A 20,144-nucleotide genomic window follows, 5' to 3' on the forward strand; every position below is an offset into this window, starting at 1 on the left:
CTCTGCCATCTGGTAAATGGGATGGAGTAGACAGGCCAACGTGTTCGAATGCTTTACTTGTGTCTTCCACCATTCTTTCCTCAAGCCTCTTCCTTTCTTGCTCAAGTAGTCACACATATTATTGGAATTTGAATATATGCCAGTGTAGGGCTCAAAGGACCATTCAGAAAGCTCTGCTTTGGAGAAAACAAAGATAAAATGCCTTCTAATTCAGTATCTTAATCTCCAGTTGACTGTTCCTCAGAAATATCTCATGTTTTATTAGCTAATGAATGGGGACATTCTGTTTTTCTTATTCACAAAGGTTTCCAGTTAGGTGACCCATGTTTGTCCACTCTTTCTTCACTGGGCTTTTCATTGTGGAAGGGAACTCATACTTCCCTCCCTCCACCCCGTGACTTAAACACAATAAACAAGTTTTGAGTTCTAATATGTCATCTTGGTGTTATCCTTCCAAGGTCAGGAGCAGGGGAATTTTTCCATCCGTAATGCTTTGCTGGTTTGTTGTCTCCAATCAGGCCTTCATCTGATACTGGTAAAGTTGGTAACACCAAACAAGCTGAGGGTCTTAAAACACAGAAGCCAAAGGTTGCATCTGGTTCAGTCTCTCTGTTATGGGCAGACAGATTCTTTTTGGAAGCTCAGGGGAAGAGGCATGTAAAGCAGTGACACTTTTCCTGTTTGTTTCCTGTGTCCCTGGCTTTCAGAGGCTAGAACTTGGAAAAAATACTCTTTTGGACTACAAGAAGGATACCTGCAAACTGTAGCAAGTTAGAGGAGAGCAAGAAGATTGGAAACCAAGACCTAGGAGGAAAGACTGAAAGAACTGGGCCTTGAGAAAAGAAAACTGAGGGGAGATAGGAAGGCACGCCTCAGATACTTGAAAGATATACAGAGGAGGGGCAGGATCTGTTCTTGATCATCCCAGAGTGCAGGACATGCAATCATGGGCTCAAGTTAAAGGAAGCCAGATTTCGGTTGAAAATCAGGAAAACCTCCTAACTGTTAGAGCAGTACAACAGTGGAACCAATTACTATGGGAGGTGGTGAGTGTTCCAACACTGGAAGCATTCAGGAGGAAACTGGATAACCCTCTGTCAGATCTGCTTTGAATTGTATTCCTGTGTTGAGCAGCGGTTTGGACTTGATGCCTCCGTAGCCCCTTCCAACTCAATTACAGTGGTGCCTCGCTTAGCGATTGCCTCGTTTAATGATGTATTCGCTTAGCGATGGGGTTTTTTGAGGAATTTTTCGCATCGTTTAACGATGTTCTCTATGGGCGATTTTCACTTAGCGATTTCGGGACCTTGCTTCGCTTAACGATGACAGTTTAGGTCCCCCTGTTTCGCTTAACGATGTCTGTTTTCGCTAATTTAAAAGTGTCTTAAAATGTTCAAAAACTCTTTTGAATGCTTGGAATCGTTAGTGCACCTTGTAAACCTTTTGCAAACTTAATTTGGCTTTGTTCTGACTCTTTGTTAATTTTTGGTGAATTTTTTTCTCCCCCATTGGAATGCATTGAACTGCAGGTTTGACAGCTACCCAGAGAAATTTTCTTCCCCCCCTCTCCAGCAGCCCTATATAAGATTCTATCTTTTATTTTTCCTCATGAAAAGAATGGCTTTCTGCTTTCATATGAGCAATTGCTAAAGTGCATTGGCCGTTTTAATTTCTCTTGGCATCTGAAAAGTGGAGAAACTATATTTGTTCACAAGCCCCAGCTTTGTCCCAGAGAGAATAATTAAAAGATGTAGAAGAGCAACTAATCTGGATTAAGCAAACTGGAGTGCATGTTTTTTTTAAAAAAATGCTTCTTTTGCAAGATTGGATTGAAAGGGGACTGGCAGTTTGTTTCAAGCACTGGCCTTGATCCACAGCACACATGATACCAAAAAATCATGTGCCGAATCTCCAATTGCTGAGTCACCACTGAATATCTGAAATAAAAGAAACAAATGTTCCAGGTTTCATGGAATCATTGAGGTGGAAGGGGCTCTAGAAGGCCATCGAGTCCAACCCCCTGCTCAGTGCAGGAATCCAGATCAAATGAAAAGAAGTTAACTATTCTTCCTTCAGGAGCCCTATCTGGTGCAGTGGATAGAGTGATTGACTTAGGCCTGAGTTCAAATCCTGATCAGACATGGAAACTCACCAGGGAAGTAGAACTGGTAAAATCACTCCTTATATAAACCACTTAGCTTGAAAGCCCTAGTAGAGTTAGTCCATTAATTTTTGCAAACATTTAGGATCTTCAGTCATTCTTATTCCCATAGTACATACTGGGAAATCAAAGGCTCCCACTCTGCATTGCCTAGTGCACTGGTTCTTAACCTTGGGTTACTCAGGAGTTTTGGACTGCAACTCCCAGAAGCCTTCACCATCAACTGTGCTGGCTGAGGTTTCTGGGAGTTGCAGTTCAAAAACATCCAAGTAACAAAGGTTAAGAACCACTGGCCTAGTGCACCTTGGTTTGTCAAGTCTAAGGATAAGTAGGAATCTGATCGGAACTCTTTCAGATGCAGTTTTCTTAATGGATTGTACCATAGAAGCCATCTTGTGTGGCTAAATAGTTTTCATTACAGTTGCCGCATTTAGCTGATTGGTTACATTGGTTTGAAAGGTTTTACTTGAAAAGGCTCCTGTGATTCATTAGGTAACAAGAGCAGAGCTTTAAAAATCAAGGTAACAGGTTCCAGTCATCAAGGAATCATCTTTTGATTAAATACACCAAAAATAATGGCTCTTTCCAAACAGCTTATGTTGCAAAGTGTTTCTGAAAACAGCATGCTTTTCCCTTAACAGTTTTACTTATATGCAGATGTATGCAGATAACACATTCTGTTTAATTACCCAGGATTGGTTTCTTGTGAGGGAGGGGGGACTTTAACAGAACAAGCAAGTGAATTTAGGAAAAAGAGATGAATTAGGAGGGATTGGATTGGCGCCATTTTAAAAAACCACCCTGGCTTTTCATGGGTGCCTCTCTCCATGGTGGGAGCTGCTCTTAACGCAACCTGCTGTGTCATGCTGACCAAGGGGCTGATTAACGCTGATCTAGGGGCTGATTAAGGGGGGAATCCATGCAATGCATTCCAGCCTGTCTCTAAGCAACAAAATCCTATTTTTTGTGTGCAGCATCAAAGCCCTGGGCCTTCTACCTGGGATTGAGGGTGGTTGGAACAGGAGCAGAGCATAGAATAGTGAGGTGGTCAAACTAGTCTAAAGAGAGAGAGAGAAAAAGAGCTTTTAAAAAATGCACTGCATTTAGGGAGTCTTACTGGAGAGGGAGGAAACGACATTTCAGTCTGGTCTCTTCATGTTTTCATGTTCTTCCTTGCGTTTTTAGTAGGGCCACTCAAACTTCTAATGATAGTGGACAAAGATAACAAGACTATCTTTTCTGGAGTTAATTGTCCCTATAAGTGGCTGTTGGTGGTATTGATGAAAGACTGTTTCACATTCTAAAGCCAAAGTATCTTGTCAGGTTGATCAGCACTGGTGTAATGCCTTGGGTTTAAAGGCCCACTTGAAATAGAAGTACCTGCTCAAGAAATTGCGGTTTTTAGGTTTTTGAGAATCTATGCAATGGTCTTTCCTTGCATTTAGCAGTACTTTCAGTGAGGCTTTTGGCCAATTAATAAGAATAACCGTCTGCTGCCTTAAAATGAAAATGGTTTCTATAGGACATGTTTCACATATTGCATAAGCCTCTGTGCCTTTTTGAGGTGTTGTAGGAAGTGAGAGAATTAATACACATTTACTAATAAAAAGTACAGTGGCATTAACAGAATTTGCAGTTCAGTTTAACTGAAAGTACCATTCTTTCCTTTAGAACGAAAAACTTCAGGATTAATCCTTTTTTTAAAAAAAAAATGCCAGTTACCTTAATACTCAGAGTAAAAGTAGCCCAAAAGAGGAACAGGTGCTCCTGTAACTTATATCCCTAACCGTTAATCAACTGGAGCTGTAGTTGATGTGCTGCATATTAAACTTTAATAAGCAGATCAACTACGGCTTTAGTCGACGCCAGCTGAGAGCATGGCTGACTTCATTCTTCCTTCTGCCCTTGTGGAGCAGAGGGAGGAGGTGTGAAAGGTTCTTATGTTATACTTGCAAGCAGATGCTGAGTGCTTTCCTGTCAGGAAGGTGGATGATGGAAGAGAGAAGAGATCCTTGTAGATTTGAGAAGGTTACCTAACAATCATGTAGTCCAAGCCCCTTCTGATGCAGGAAATCTACTGCTACGGGATAGAATCATATTTTGTGATTTGGAAGGGAAGGGAGAAAGGATTATGTTGAAGAAATTCCTGTAGCTATCCCCAGTTCCTGGTTCAAGAAAGGCTTCCTCTCCCTTTCCCCTTCAGACCAGAATTGAAGAAGAAAGGGGATTAAAAGGGGATATTAACCTTTCTGACCTCAAATTACACCCATTATCCACAACAGTGACACTGCCCCCATATTGAAGGTCACAGCCCCTATGTATTGGCATTTCTCATGGTGCACTTTTAAAGTTTACTGTTAATCCTGAATTTGCGTGTGAAAATCCTAGGTGGGTCGTTACATTCAATCTATTCAGTTGGCTTTCCTTGCGCTCCTGTAGGTCCACCGGCCAGAAGCAACATGTACCCTGTTTCCCCGAAAATAAGACCTAACATGAAAATAAGCCCCAGTATGATTTTTCAGAATGCTTGTCATATACGCCCTACCCCAAAAATAAGCCCTACTTAAGTGAAACCCTACCCTCCAGGGCAACCAGAAGAAGATGACATGACTGTCTTTGAATAAATGTAGATGGTTGTACATGAAAAACAAACAAACAAACAAACATCCCCTGAAAATAAGCCCTAATGCATTTTTTGGAGCAAAAATGAATACAAGACCCTGTCTTATATTCGGGGCAACACGGGTAGTGCAATACAGAGGTTTAAAAAGAACAGAGATTTTGATCCAGGGGTTCTCCTCTGATTCCCTTAAAAGGATTTCACCTGAGAGAAAAGTTCACCAGGTATCTTGGAAGCGCTTGATTCTTCCACAGGCTCAGAATACACTCCATAACTAGCACAGTCCTCCTCTGACTCTCACACTTTGTCATCCTATGGCAATTTGCACTGGGGATATGTTTATAACTCACAGGCTTGCATTCCTAGATGGATGAATACCATCTTCATACACAGCAGCAATGTTTTAAATTTAGAAGGCTGGGGCTTGCCTATACCGAGGATTAGTGTGGGAGATTTAGGATGGAGACAGGCAGGCAGTTAACTCAAGGACACCTTGGTGGTTAGACAGGGAGAGGGGAAAAGAAAATATTGTCACTGGAAGGCACCTCTGCCCTGCCCTCCCGACCCCAAAACTGGGTTGCTGTGTCAGACATTGCTCCCTGTTTCCCCACAATCCTGTGTGCCAAAATGCTTTTTGAAACAGTGGGGTTTCATCCTGCTATGTATATTGTGATGTTTCGGTCTGGCTTACAAAGGAAAACAAAGAGATAGGGCCAAGGCTTTTCAAATGCATAGTTTCCTCAATGGATCTTAACCCATGACTTCAGGTTTCTGTTTATCACAGTCCTGAATAAATGCTTCCTGTTTTTGTTGGTAACACAGACCAATATTAGGAGGTGGGTTTGTTCGCATTTTTGGGAGCAAAGAAAGGTTGGGAGAGAGGTGCTGAGATTCACTATCAACGTTCCCTCTAAGTTTCTGTTCAGCTTTATGGGAGCCTCACTGTGTGTGCGCGAGGGTAGGTGGAGCTTCACTCGAAACAGGAAGTAAACAAACAGCTGCCCGTGCGCAATCCTGATGGCTCTCTAGGTGAGTGAGTGCCCACACAGCTTAGTATGAACATTGTTCACCATATGCTGGCAGAGCGCTTCTTAAACAAGACAGCTAAAATTTCTCAAAAGGAATCTTGGATTTCTCATTCATGCTGTGTGGACATGTGTGCTGTGCCTAGTTCTGTGCAAAATTATGCATCACATGTGACAATGATTTGTGTGCCTAGACTTAAGAAGTGGAATCCTGGAGGTTCCCTCCTGATCTAAATCATTACAGGGAGACCATTTCCGTACTTCAGTCTTTAGAATGGTAACGTTGGAGCTTAAAATGGAACAATCTTAATTACTCTGCAGGCTGATGTTAGTTCTTATTATAGCTCAGCCTCAACATCTGGGCTGAGGAAACAAAAAAAAGTCCCAACCACTTCTAGGGAGTGGTGTTCTACTTTTATTATGCATTTTTCTGTCTGCACCAAGGGTATGATATAGGAATAGCAGGTACCTAGAAGGTATTTGTTCTTCTTTGTGGCCTCCAAAATAGGCATCCTTCAGTCTCGAGAGACTATGGTATCGTGCTCTGCATGGAGGACTTCGAACAGCTCCCATACATAGAAGACTAGTTAATAGTCGCTCATTCTTATCACGATGCCGTCAGAGCTCCCCAACTCACACTCATGTTTTTATGTCATGGCAGTGGGAGCACCCTGTGGAAGCCACAGTTGAACAGAATAAATGACACCCTACGTGGAATGCTTGGATATGGCAAAGGCCACTGAGACCATGTTTATGTGTAAAGCTCTTTACACATGCTAAGCAGGATTGTTGTGCTCATTTTTTTATTTATTTTTGCTGAAGTTGCTACTATTGTTTTTATTATTGTCACAACTCTGTAGTATCAGCTTTGGTCACTGTGCTTCCAGAAATACACTTCAAGCTTTCATCATCTTCAGTTCCTTGTTTAATTCTCAAAACAGTTTTTGTGTAGAGAATGTTTCGAGAAAACTCGCGGTGCCATTTCTTCTTAAAGAATCTTACCTTCAGTACAGTATTTTGCCGATCTAGCTGCAGTGTAAACTCTTGGGTAACACTAAGAGCCTGTGGCTAAAATCCTATTGGTTTAGCCCTAGTAAGTCAAAAGTAGAGTATAGGCGGAATGAATCAGATTTGGAGAGTTAACTCCTCCAGAAGTTCCATTGATTCAGTGGGCCTACTTTAGTGCCGACTTACGACTCTAAGCAATAGGATTTTAGTCAACATATACTCACCTGTGGGTTATATGTAGAGTCCTGTTCGATCACTAAAGAATCATCTGTTGCTCACGTATTTTGAGCCGGGTACACTAGCTGTTCCCCTGGCTGTAGGGCTGAACATGGAAAATGCAGCTGTCTTTCGAACTGCTAGGTTGGCAGGAGCTGGGACAAGCGACGGGAGCTCCCTCCGGCACATGGATTTGATCTTACGACAGTGCGTCTGTCTCAATGACTAGAGGCTTTACATATTATGATTATACATGCAAAGACCAGAACCTCACTTCCTGTAGTAGTTTGCAGCGTGACATAGTTATAACAAGATAACCTCACACAGATCCACAAGAGCACATTGCTGTCCTCATGGTTTGGGAGGGACAATAGAGCTTTTTATTTTAGCAGCTTGTAGACATTTCTGAGTCCTTCTGCAGGTGTGGTGTGACTAGGAGGGTAACCTTTAGTGAGAGAAAACTGCAAACTGAGGTCTAAGGTGCTGTTAAAGCTTTACTGCTTGCGCTTGTCTCTGTCGGTCTTGGAGAAATAATGGAAAGCAGTATTTTCTTCATTAATGATTCATACTCTCACTGCTCTGTTTTACGGAAACATTTCTGTATCTTCCATCACCAAATATGAGATGAACCTTATTGCAAACAGTGAATTGTCTTTTCTTTCCTAAAAAAATACATCACACCTTTCTTTCTTTTCCAGCCTAGGTATGAGGCAGCTATAATACTTTTCGTGTTGTGTTTTTCCTGCCAACCTAGGCCCAGTCTTGAAAATTGAAGAAACCTTTTGATATTTATTTTTCCTTTATTTTCCAGTTTTTTTGTGCAAGGCTTTTAAGTCACTATACATCCCCGGAGACTAGTCCAGACATGTCCTGTGAGTCTCATGGCTGCTAGAGATTTTGACATCAGTTTCCTAGAAAAGAACAGAATATGGTAAACTCTCAATATAAAACAGTGTTAAGCTTTTTTTTTTTAAAGCACCATAGAAAAATATCCTTCCTTCATTTATAACACATAGGAATAGCTTTATATTGGCCAAAAATCCTATTTGGGGAGTTGCTGCAATTTAAGTAGTTAACATGGCTATTTGCTGTTGTACGATTGTACTTCTTGACTTATAGCAATTCACTAGTGAGATTTACACCAGTTGCTTCACATCAGCAGATATAACTCATAGGATTTTGGCCACTATATTACCATATTTTTCCGTGTATAAGGCTATAATTTTGTCTAAAATTTTTAGACTAAAAATTGAGGGTTGTCTTATACACGCAACTAAGCTGAAGAGAGACAAAAACAAGTGGAGGGGTAAGCAGGGATCAAAGTGATCCTGCAGTGATCCCCCTACGCTTGCTAAGCCCCAATTAGATTTCTTAATTTTGGATTGTCTGTCTGTCTGTCTGTCTATCTGTCTATCTGTCTATCTATCTACAGTGGGGTCTCGACTTACGAACTTAATCTGTATTGGAAGGCAGTTCTCAGGTCGAAAAGTTCTTAAGTCAAATCTGCATTTCCCATAGGAATGCATTGAAAACCATTTAATCCGTATCTGCTCTTTTCGTCCATAGAAACTAATGGGAAGCTGCTATTCCGCCTTCTGCCACTAGAGGGGGATATTTTTTCTTTTTTCCTTTTAACCTAAGATGACTTAGCTTTTAAAAAAAGGAAAAAAAGAGTTTGTAACTCGAATCTAAGTTTGTAAGTCGAGTCCATATATTCCTATGAGAGCGGTTCGTAAGTCAAAATGTTCGTATGTCGAGCCGTTCGTAAGTCGAGACCCCACTGTATCTATATGTCTGTCTGTCTGTCTGTCTGTCTGTCTGTCTGTCTGTCTACCTATCTACCTATCTACCTCTCTATCATATGCAGGTATATACACAGTGCCTATGCACACTCATTTCATACACACCTCCCCTTCCTCTTGGTTTGCTCACAATAAAAGATAGCATGTCCAGGAAAAGAAGTAATCAGAACTTCATGCTGACATTTCTATATGCAGGAAGCCTTTTTCTTTGACCCACTGGGGAGCATTCAGACATGCAGTCGCCAGTCTGCTGCCTAAAGGGATACAGCTCTCGTGGTTTTGAGCTGACCTTTCATATCTCCTTTGATTATCAGTCCTGCTTTTCTTTACCTTCTTACCTTTATTTGATTCATTTTACACAGCCAATAAGCACCCTGAATTCGGGACTCGTCCTTCCTGTTTTCTGCAGAAATGTAATTGTAGTCTGTTTTTCTTTTTCCTTTTCTCTAGAAAGAAATACAAGCTATGAGTCAGTGCCATCATCCCAACATCGTCTCCTACTATACTTCCTTTGTAGTGAAAGATGAGCTCTGGTTAGTGATGAAGCTCCTTAGTGGAGGTATGTATAAAATGTTAAGAATATGTGTTTCTTTGTGCGCGCATGCGCACCCATGCTTTTGTGAAGTTATACTAGTTGCAGTTTAATTTTTGTAAAAGTGAATTAAAAATAAATAAATAAATAGTAATGAGTAGTAATTTGCACATATTGCTGTATGTACCACAGTTCCAAACACAACAACGACTACCTACCTGGGTAGAGCTGAAAGATATCCCTTTAGCAGAGAGACACAAAGAAATCAAAACAACAAAGACTGGGCCCGTAAAGATTATCCTTTTCCCACACCAGTTGCTCCCCTCACCTACAGAGGATGTCAGTCATCAGATGTATCCCTGCCTGCTCTGGAGAAGCTAACGTTATACAAGGAAGGGAACCCCATTAAAATGCTCTCTGCCACAAGAGGGGAAATGACCCCAAAGGCAGAACAACTGAACATTCAGGAGCGAAATGAGGCACCAGACACTCAAGAATCACGGTGTGCCCCAGAAAGCAACCAAACATCTGCATCTAAAATTGAACTTTTATCATGGAATGTGGCAGGTTGGACCAGATGTATCTCCCAAACCCATGATACTCCTTTCTTTCGTAGCAAATATGACATCATTCTTCTGCAAGAAACTTGGTCTGACAAAGATATAATTCTAGATGGTTTCAACTCTTTCATGGTAAAGGCAATCCCAGGGCGCGGACCGGGGAGACTGAAGGGGGGACTGAGCATCCTGGTATCAACGGCTCTGAAAGTGAAATCTACGATGAAACCCCCCCTGAGACAGCTGGCCATGGCAGTAGTACTTACAGGAAGTATGAAAACCCTATTGATTATTAACATATACTTACCTCCCACATCCAGAAAAGCTGAAACAGAAGGAAACTGGACAGACCTTGAAAACTATGTAAGAGAGCTTATCATGGAACATCCGGATGCTCTGGTCCTGACTGGTGGGGATCTAAACGCCCGTATGGGACCAGATGATGACTATCTGGGAACCAAATTTAAGATGATAGCCAACATAAGAAATGATAATGTGGGGACCCTGAATCAGGAGAGGGCATCTAAGGACCAACATGCAAATTATGCCGGGGCCTGTCTGTACAAATTTGCCTACAGACTGGGCCTCTCAGTTTTAAATGGCACAATCACAGGTGATACTCCAGGAAAATATACATTTATGGCAGCAACTAAAGCTAGTACAATTGACTACATCCTGGTGTGCAGGGGGCTCCTTTCCATGGTCAAAACTCTCCAAGTACTTCCCTACATGGAGGGGGATCATTTCCCCCTACATCTAAGTTTCCACCTAAACGTCAGAGATTTAGACACAGAACCAAGATATCATACTGAAATTACAGCACTAGAAAGAGTGGGTTGCCGAGTAAGATGGTCACCTAAACTGGCACAAAATTTAAAACAACTTTTAACTTCGAAAAATTTGATTGATGCCCTTAATCCAGTAGGAAGCCAGACAATCCACTGGAATCCCATAGATAAATATGAAACTCTCTTACAACAATTACAGCCACATCTCGTCCACTCATATAGCAGAAACCTTCAGAATTCATATAACCGTTCCAAACCTTGGTTCAACCAAAGCTGTAAGGCAGCAAAACAATTAGTTAATCAGACATACCAGGAATACCTGAGAGCAGAAGACCATGTCAAAAAAGAGGTCCTCCTAAAACTACTGGTACATAAGAAAGAATACAAACAGCAGATACATCACAGTAAAAGAGAACACACGAGAGAACTATGGAGGAAGGTGATTGAAGCAGCAAAAGCCAAAAATCCATCCCTTTTCTGGAAACTAATCTCAGGCAGACTATCAGAGCCCAAACACCCATTATCCTCTTGTATTCCACCAGATAAATGGGTATCCCACTTTACAAGTATGTATGAGGATGTTATTGTACCCCCTTCTCCAGTAATGCTTGGAAGCACTCCCAAATGGCCCCCGGTGACCCCAGGCGAAATAATAGCTCATATAGATCAGTTAAAAAATGGAAAAGCCCCAGGCCTTGATGGCATCCCACCAGAACTCCTAAAAGAAAACAAGACATGGTGGGGCTCTTTTCTAGCACCTCTCTTCACCCATATTAATGACACAGGCCAAATCCCGATATCATGGAAAACGGCCACAGTGGTCCCATTTTATAAGAAAGGGAAAAGGGAGGATCCAGCCAACTACAGGCCAATAAGTTTGCTGAATATTATAAGCAAACTATATGCAAGGCACCTCCTAGACAAACTCCTGGAGTGGCTTGAAGTAGAAAATATCATTGGGGCAGAACAAGCAGGCTTTCAGCCAGGGAGATCCACAATAGAACAATGCCTAATTATACAGCATCTTATAGAGAAATACTCAGCCAAAGGAGTAACATCACTCTATGCTGCCTTTGTGGACTTTAAATCAGCATTCGATTCTATATCGAGAACACACCTCTGGGACAATCTATCAAACTCATCTATAGACAAAAGACTTCTATATCTAATCAGGGCTCTACATGAAGAAACATACCTGAGAGTCAGGTGCAGCAGACAGGGACACCTCACGGAATCTGTGCAAACGCACAGAGGTGTTAGGCAAGGCTGCCTGCTGGCACCAGCATTATTCATATTTTACATAAACGACTTATCAAGCTGGCTTAACACCGCCGATCTCCATTCACCTAAACTTACAGATAGAACAGTGCCAGTCTTACTCTATGCTGATGATACAGTAATTCTATCCAGAACCCCCATAGGGCTGAGGAGGGCACTTAAGAAGCTTGCCTCATACTGTGAATATAAATCATTAACGATTAACTATCAGAAGACCAAGATAGTCGCCTTTGGACAGAGACCCAAGAGTAGGTCATGGCAAATAAATGGACACAGTATCGAGCAGGTGAACAGCTTCAAATATCTGGGGGTAGTATTACAGGCCTCAGGATCTAGGCTTCAGCATAGTAAATTTGTGGCTGATCAGGGAGAAAGATCGGCAAATAGTATAGTAAAATTCCATCTCTCCCAAGGAGGGTCCTTCATACCGGCAGCCCTCAAATTGTATAGAGCAAAGGCATTAGCCCAGCTGCTGTACGGCTCATTCATGGGGCCACCCAGTTCTCACTTCGCACCACAAGAAATAGTCCAATCCAAATTCTTAAGAACTATACTCCAGGTCCCAAGATGCGTGTCAAATGCAAGGATAAGGCTAGAAACAGGATGCCTTAAAGTAGAAGCCTGGATCAGAGTTCAATCTATATATATGTGGCTAAAGGGACAGTTAAATCCAGAAGGCCTATTTTCCTTATTATTTAAAGATAACTATCAATCTAAGTGGGTTAAATCGGTCCAGGGCTACTTGGGGAAAATTGGCCTCTCACCTCAGGCACTTATATCCTCTGGAATAGAGCAGGCAAAACAAATAGTTAAACAAAGAATAGAGGACAATGAATACCAAACAGACCTTTCTAGCATCCAAAATATGGCAGCACGGACTTACATCAAAAATTGTATGGTACCGGCCAAATACTTAACATCTTTGGAAATTAAAGGAATTAGAAGAGCCTTTACTCTGGCAAGGTGTTTGGCCCTCCCCTCTGCTGTACTAGAAGGGAAGTATAAAAATACCCCTTTTGCTGAAAGGTTATGCTCCTGCCACCTGAGGGAGATCGAGACCATACAGCACATGTTCTTCACCTGCCCATTGTATGAAGCAGTGCGAAAAGAGACTATAACCCCCTTAATAGATAGATTGCCAGGACGTTCAGAGGGAAATAGGCTAGAGTTCCTTCTCTCAGATGTTGATGTCCAGATCACCTGTCGGGTTGCGAGGTTCTGTGTAGCAATTCTTCGATTGCGGAAGTAAATACCAATTAGATTGCCGTTCCAGGTTGTATGTATGCCAACATGTTCTAATGGAATACTGAAAGTTAGAAATTTTAAGGTTTTATAAGGTTTTATACTTATGTGACTGGTCTAAGGACTGTAAATAAACTATTGATTGATTGATTGATTGAATTTGTTCACCATGGACTGAAAAATTCCTAGAATACAATGGCTTGATTGACACTTAATGATGAAGCCATAGGTGTTCCATTGTGATTGTGTCACCATGCTCATATATGACCTACAGTGCATAGAGCCTTTCTCACTCCTTGGTTCAGCACACTGTAATTAGCAGTAGTCCAAGTTAGATAAAGCATTGCTTGACTAAATAACATTTCCCTCCACCTGAGCCCTCAAAGTGAGGTTCAAGTAAAGTGGGGTGGGGGTGGGGGATCTACCTTTAAAATAGATTTTAAATCATGTTTTAAAAGCCAGGTGAAAATGGTTTTAAAAATTAAAGACCGTATGGCCTGGTGCAGTTAGAAACCCAGCTGCGTTTCAGACAGACTGTAATTTAACATGTTAAAATGTCATAAATTGTCATTTGCTTTAACGAGGAGATGAGGTAGGAATGGGTGAACCTGGGGCATTTCTGACAGCTGCACATCAGCTGAGTCGATGGCAGAATGACCCTTTTACGGATGTTTTCTTTCCACCTCTGCATTCCACGTGGCAACATATGTATTGCACCCATTCAGGATCCACTTTTGTGCAGGGGTCATTGAATACGGTGTGGCCATAGAGGATTAGAAGTCCCCGTTGGGAGGCTTTTACAAATTTAAAATGTGGCAATTTATATATGGCCGTTCAGATACCTTTGGAACGTCTACAAAGAGGCCGTGAGCACAGCAGTACATTGCTTCTTTTCTTCCCCAACATTGACTACTGAGAGATAATGTGCCTCCAGTACTGGAAGTAAAATGTATAGCTATCCTGATAGCCTTACTGTCTGTGAATTTGTCTAAACCAGTGGTCCCCAACCTTGGGGCCCCCAGATGTTCTTGGACTAAAACTCCCAGAAGCCTTCAGCACCACCTCTGCTGGCCAGGATTTCTGGGAGTTTCAAGAACATCTGAGGACCCAAGGTTGGGAACCACCGATCTAATCTGTTTTGAAGCAGCACAAGATGGCAGCCATTGTAATACAGTAACGCCATGTATAACACTGCTTTGTGTAGTGCTGATTTGCTACAGGATGAATGACCGGGTGGCAACTTGGTGATGCTCTCTCTCTCTCTATAGCTATATATACTGTACTTTGGAAGTAGACTGGGCCTCCAGGAGAAGGCTACATGCTCTGTGCTAGTATACCTATAAGGCAGAATATTAAAAGGGCCTTGTTCAGTGTCGCTTCAGTTAGCACCCCATTTTCTTGGAATATACGGTATTTGGTGGCGTATAAGACAACTGGGCGTATAAGACGACCCCCCAACATTTCCACTCAAAATATAGTTTGCTATATACTTGCCGTATAAGACTACCCCCTCTTCCGCACACTTTCCACACACCAAATAAAAGGTGCTATTCATTGTTACCATTGTACGGCTGCAGCGCAACTGCAGACCTCCGCTCCGCCCCTGCATCTCCCTGTGACGGACACTAGTGCGCAAGTGTGCATGTACGTATGAGCTCTGCGTAGACGCGGGGCGGGGTGCTACTGCTTCCCGCCGAGCTGAATGGGCCAGTCACATTGAAAAGGCTGGCACCCCTGTCTCGCTGCTGATGCTCACCGTGGCCGCGCTGGATACCGCGCGATACTGGACGTTATGTAGAAAACCTACAGTTCAATGCATTCCAATGGGGGAGAAAAAAATTCACCAAAAATTAACGAAGAGTCAGAACAAAGCCAAATTAAGTTTGCAAAGGGTTTACAAGGTGCACCAACGATTCCAAGCATTTAAAACAGTTTTTGAACATTTTAAGACACTTTTAAATTAGCGAAAACGGACATCGTTAAGCGAAACAGGGGGACCTAAACTGTCATCAATAAGCGAAGCAAGGTCCCGAAATTGCTAAGCAAAAATCGCCCATAGAGAACATCATTAAACGATGCGGAAAATTCCTCAAAAAAACCCATCGCTAAACGAGTACATCATTAAATGAGGCAATCGCTAAGCAAGGCACCACTGTACACACTTATTAAAAATGTCCTTATTTTGGGGGCAACTAGAAAGCAGCAGACTATCTATGGGAAGAAATGCTCTCACAATGTGCCAGCTCTTTCGGCGTAGTGGTAAAATTTCACTGGTGAAAAGGAAGGATTGATTGGCAAAGTGCCTTACTTAGTCACTAGTCTTGGTCTCCAGCCATCTTTGATGGCTTGTGATGTTCTTGATGTTCACACCTAGTGTTTAGCATCCTTCATGCAGCTCCATTTTGTCACGAATCCTCTAATGCTGAACTGGCGACCTTTTTAGCAGGAGTCCACTTCAAAGCCTGTCTGTCTTTGGAGGAACTTAATTACCTGTCTCTAGAGGGAAGAGCATAATCCTTACTTAACATTCTTAGAAGGCTATTCTAGCATGTGTCATAAATCAACTTTTTATTGACCTTCCCCTACCTCCCTTAATTATCTTGTTAAATCTTCTTTTACCTAGCATTTAAAGATGGAGAGGTAAAGAAGGGAAGTGAAAGGTTGCCAGGCAATGGCTGCTTATTTCATGCCTTCTGTCTCTCTTTTCAAACCTGAGATACTAGAATAAATGCTAGTACATTTTGTCGATCTCAGATAATGAGCTCCCTGGCTTCCAGGATCATTTTTCTGCATCTTCCTCTGTGCTGAGGAACTGCAGTCTGTTCCAGATTTTTCTGGGCTGCATTTTAGAAACAACAGTTGGTATCAGCCAAATTTTAGGGGCTAGGGAGTCACTGTTTTTAGATAGATAACCCACCTTTACAGGATACATTGCCTTCGTTACATTGCTTCTTGACTACTGCAATGTGTTTACTTGGGGCTGTCCTTGAAGAGTGTTCGGAACCCTCCGTTGGTGCGACATGTTGATGACTGAGATACTAACTTATGTAGGGCATTAAGATAATAACAATACTGCAGCAGGAAAAGTTAATAATGGCCCCATAGATGTATTTCAGGAAGGCATGGTGCCCGTTATTGAAGTCCTCAAGGAAGAGTCCTGCTCTTCAGAGGAACACTTCGTTCTAACACAGATTGAGCGCTGCTCTCCTAAGCAGCTTTTTTCTCATGGCTGTTTTTCAGAATGAACAAGTACGAGAGCTGGCTTACATACTCAGCTCTGCACAGTGTTAGGAATAGCACTCTGTGCTCCATGGAACCTCATAGTGTCAGGAAAAATATCCTTAATCATGCCAGATCATCCTAGAGATGGCTAGTACAGGAACTCTCTGTGGTGACAGGGAGAGATGGTCCATGTGGTAAGCTGTACAAGGAGGGTTGCCATGTTGAAGCAGCTTACTGCAAGGATAAATTAAGATTATGGAAGCTCCTTGGGATTGAGAACTAAGTCTTGCCTACATTCTGTAAATGTCCCAGACCTTTTCATTTGTGTATACAGGAGGACCCCATTTCCACTGGGATTGGTTCCAAGCCCTCGATAGCGAAAACCATGGATAATTATATATATGTATCACACGCGAGAGAATGGTAAAAGGGGGGGGGGGGAACAGGATTCTCCCCATATTCATTACCAAAACATGCCAGTAGAAACCACCAGACACCAGTATTATTTCACTAATAAGTATTCATAGCGTGGTCTTTGGAGCCCTCTAGTGTCCGATTATGGTAATACATGTAAAAATAGATTTTTCTAGATTTTTTTCTTTGAATATTTTTAATATTTTCAAGCCGTGGATAAGTGAATCAATAGATACTGATCCGATGGATAAGGGGTCCTACTGTACTTGCTTATTTGTGTATGCAAACATATTTTAAGGTGCAGTTCATCCCATGTTCATTATGGCATGTTTTCACGTGTAGCTGATTTCAGGAATTTAGTTTGGAAACAACATGTGGGCAGCAAAACCTAAGCATATATTTTTTAAAAAAAAATTCAGATTGTGTAAGCATCACCAAAGCAAACAAAAAAGAAAATGTATCAAGCAGGGAGTGAATTGGTCCGGTCAAATATCCTTCCCAGGAGAACAATTCTGTAAGAGCCACAATTCCTAATTGGAAAGTAAGACCTGTAGGAAATAAGTGTGTTCCCTGTTCGAAGGCTACCCTTGTAGCTTTCTACACACAACTTCATTGCTATTTTTCTGTGCCAGAGTGCTTTCTGTGTAGGGGTTCAGAGAAGCATGCCTCAGTGGCAGAGTAAAGTTGATTGGGTGGGGGTCAAACAGTGGCAGAAGATTTAAATTTGAACCTGTTCCATTCCAAGCCAACTTGCTTTCCTGAAATGGTTTTCAGAATAGTTTTTTTTTTCTCTCAGATGACAAGAAGCTCCACAGGATTCCCGTTTTTTAAAAAAACAGTAATACAGGAGCTGCAAATCACTGAATGACTTCATTAAGTGAAGGAAGCTGTTGGACGCCAAGACAGATTTTCACCTTCAGACTCTCTAATAGCTTTCTTTAAATTGCGTCTTGTTAACTGTGATTAGTTCTTTCCCACAGGGAGTTTGGGCTGTGTCGCTTCCTTTTTTTGGAAAAGAATTTTAACCACTCAGTAAAAATTCCTACTCTCTAAGGAAAGAAATGTGGATTCCCTTGGCTAATGAAGAGACGATTAGAACATGGCCCAACTTAATAGGAAGTTTTTTTTTTTAATGATTGTAGGTATGTTTGTAGAGTTTGTATCTCAAGCTGTAGTGCATTTCCTATACCGGCTTTTCGCCACCCACAAAAATCTCCAGATGGTAGTATTTCACTAGTTGTCTGTGTGAAATATTCTTTACATGGATTAGATGCAAGTGAGTAAGTGAGTCAAGAATGATCTCTTACACAGCTTTCCTACCAACTTCAGAGAAGATAACCCTTACTCGTTGCAGGAAGTCAGAATTTGCCATTTGCCAGATGAGTTGCAATCCCTTGGCCAAAATCCTATTGCGTAATGTAAGCAAAGTCATAAATATTGGTCTGTTCCTTACCAGTAAAGAGTGCTTGCTGTGATTCTTGGAGGGGTGTGCACACGCTGGCTTGAGACCTGCATCTCTGTCCCCAAGAATCAGAGCAGAGATATTTACTGGCAATGAATTGACCAAAACGTATGACTTTGCTTATGTTACGCAACAGGATTTCATCAATTCATTTGTACAGGGCTGCTAATACAATTAAACTAAGATCATGGCTACTGGTCCCATCACCTGGCAAATAGAAGGGGAAGATATGGAGGCAGTGACAGATTTTACCTTCTTGGGCCCCATAATCACTGCAGATGGTGACAGCAGCCACAAAATTAAAAAGACGCCTGCTTCTTGGGAGAAAAGCGATGACAAACCTCGACAGCATCTTAAAAAGCAGAGACATCGCCTTGCTGACAAAAGTCCGCATAGTCAAAGCTATGGTTTTTCCAGTAGCAATGTATGGAAGTGAGAGCTGGACCATAAAGAAGGCTGACTGCTGAAGAATTAATGCTTTCGAGTTGTGGTGCTGGAGGAGACTCTGGAGAGTCCCCTGGACTGCAAGGAGAACAAACCTATCCATTCTAAAGGAAATCAACCCTGAGTGCTCACTGGAAGGACAGATCCTGAAGCTGAGGCTCCAAGGCTTTGGCCATCTCATGAGAAGAGAGGACTCCCTGGAAAAGACCCTGATGTTGGGAAAGTGTGAAGGCAGGAGGAGAAGGGGATGACAGAGGACGAAGTGGCTGGACAGGGTCATCAAAGCAACCAACATGAATTTTATTCAACTCCGGGATGCAATGGAAGACAGGAGGTCCTTGCATGATCTGGTCCAAGGGGTCACAAAGAGTCGGACATGATGCTTGCATTCATTAAGAATTTTCCTCTCAAAGTCATGGGTTATCTACAAGGTCTATTTATGGTCCCTGTTGCTGCTTCACCATCTCCTGTTTTTGTTTTCAACATGCGTCTGGAACTGAAGCCCAACCAGCAATTTTCATGGATGCACAAGGCAGAGTAAAGAGGCCTCTTAAGTTGCTCTTGCAGGTTCTGTAGGCATAAATATTTATCTCTTGGTAGAAGCGGCTGATTCAGATGGTATTTGTCGCCGTGAAAAGGTGGCTTTTAAATGCCATTCTCTGTTGTCAGCTTTCCCCAAGTCCTGGAGTATATTTTGAAAGCTATTGCGCTACAATCATGCCATCTTTCTTTCTACCCTTTGTGAAGCGCATCCCTGCCAACACTTCCATTACTTTTTCAGCATCTCAGTTTTAAACTAGAGGGCTAAAATTACACCTCAGAGGCCAGATTTTGTCATTTTTACAATTACAAAAGTTAAAATGAGATGGGATTTGCCTACACGAAACACATATAAGGATAAAAGACAATAAACTATTGCAAAACAAAAAAAATTGGGAGAGATATTTACAGCATCAGATTTGAAAAAAAAATAGAGGATTGCCCTCTAAAACATTTCTTATGGTGCTTGCTTTATTTTTATTTCTTCTTTGTGGTCTCTGTGAATCACACACATGGGTATTCAGTGCGCATGCACAGAAGCCTCACAACATTCTAGAGATTAAGAGACGAAGACTGTTTGTCACTTCCCCCTCCTAATGTGCCCGCAGCGCCACCACGACCCTCTGTGTATATGTACTCATGTGCTATTAAGTTGTGCTTGAGGTCAAATGGGAAGAAGAATGCTTACGTGAAGATGCCTAACTTTGCCTGCCTTTGCTCACTTCTGGACACTTTCTGCATGTAGGTAGGCTTTAGAGGAGAGCCCTTTGAAAGAAACATGCTTCTGTATGCTTTTGATGATCATACATTTTGGCACGCCACAGTTGTAAACT

General features: G+C 42.0%; 1 protein-coding gene across 2 annotated transcripts in view; it reads left to right on the forward strand.

The window, feature by feature from the left end:
• Nucleotides 1-20,144, forward strand: part of OXSR1 (oxidative stress responsive kinase 1) — a 98,437-nt gene that overhangs the window by 23,722 nt on the left and 54,571 nt on the right. For both annotated transcript variants that reach the window (XM_073002836.2, XM_073002837.2), the window contains one exon: nucleotides 9,283-9,391. In XM_073002836.2, coding sequence (XP_072858937.2) covers nucleotides 9,283-9,391 — 109 coding nt within the window. The remainder of the gene's footprint in view (nucleotides 1-9,282; nucleotides 9,392-20,144) is intronic.

Source organism: Pogona vitticeps, chromosome 6 (genome assembly GCF_051106095.1).
Source record: "Pogona vitticeps strain Pit_001003342236 chromosome 6, PviZW2.1, whole genome shotgun sequence".
Lineage (NCBI taxonomy): Eukaryota > Metazoa > Chordata > Lepidosauria > Squamata > Agamidae > Pogona > Pogona vitticeps.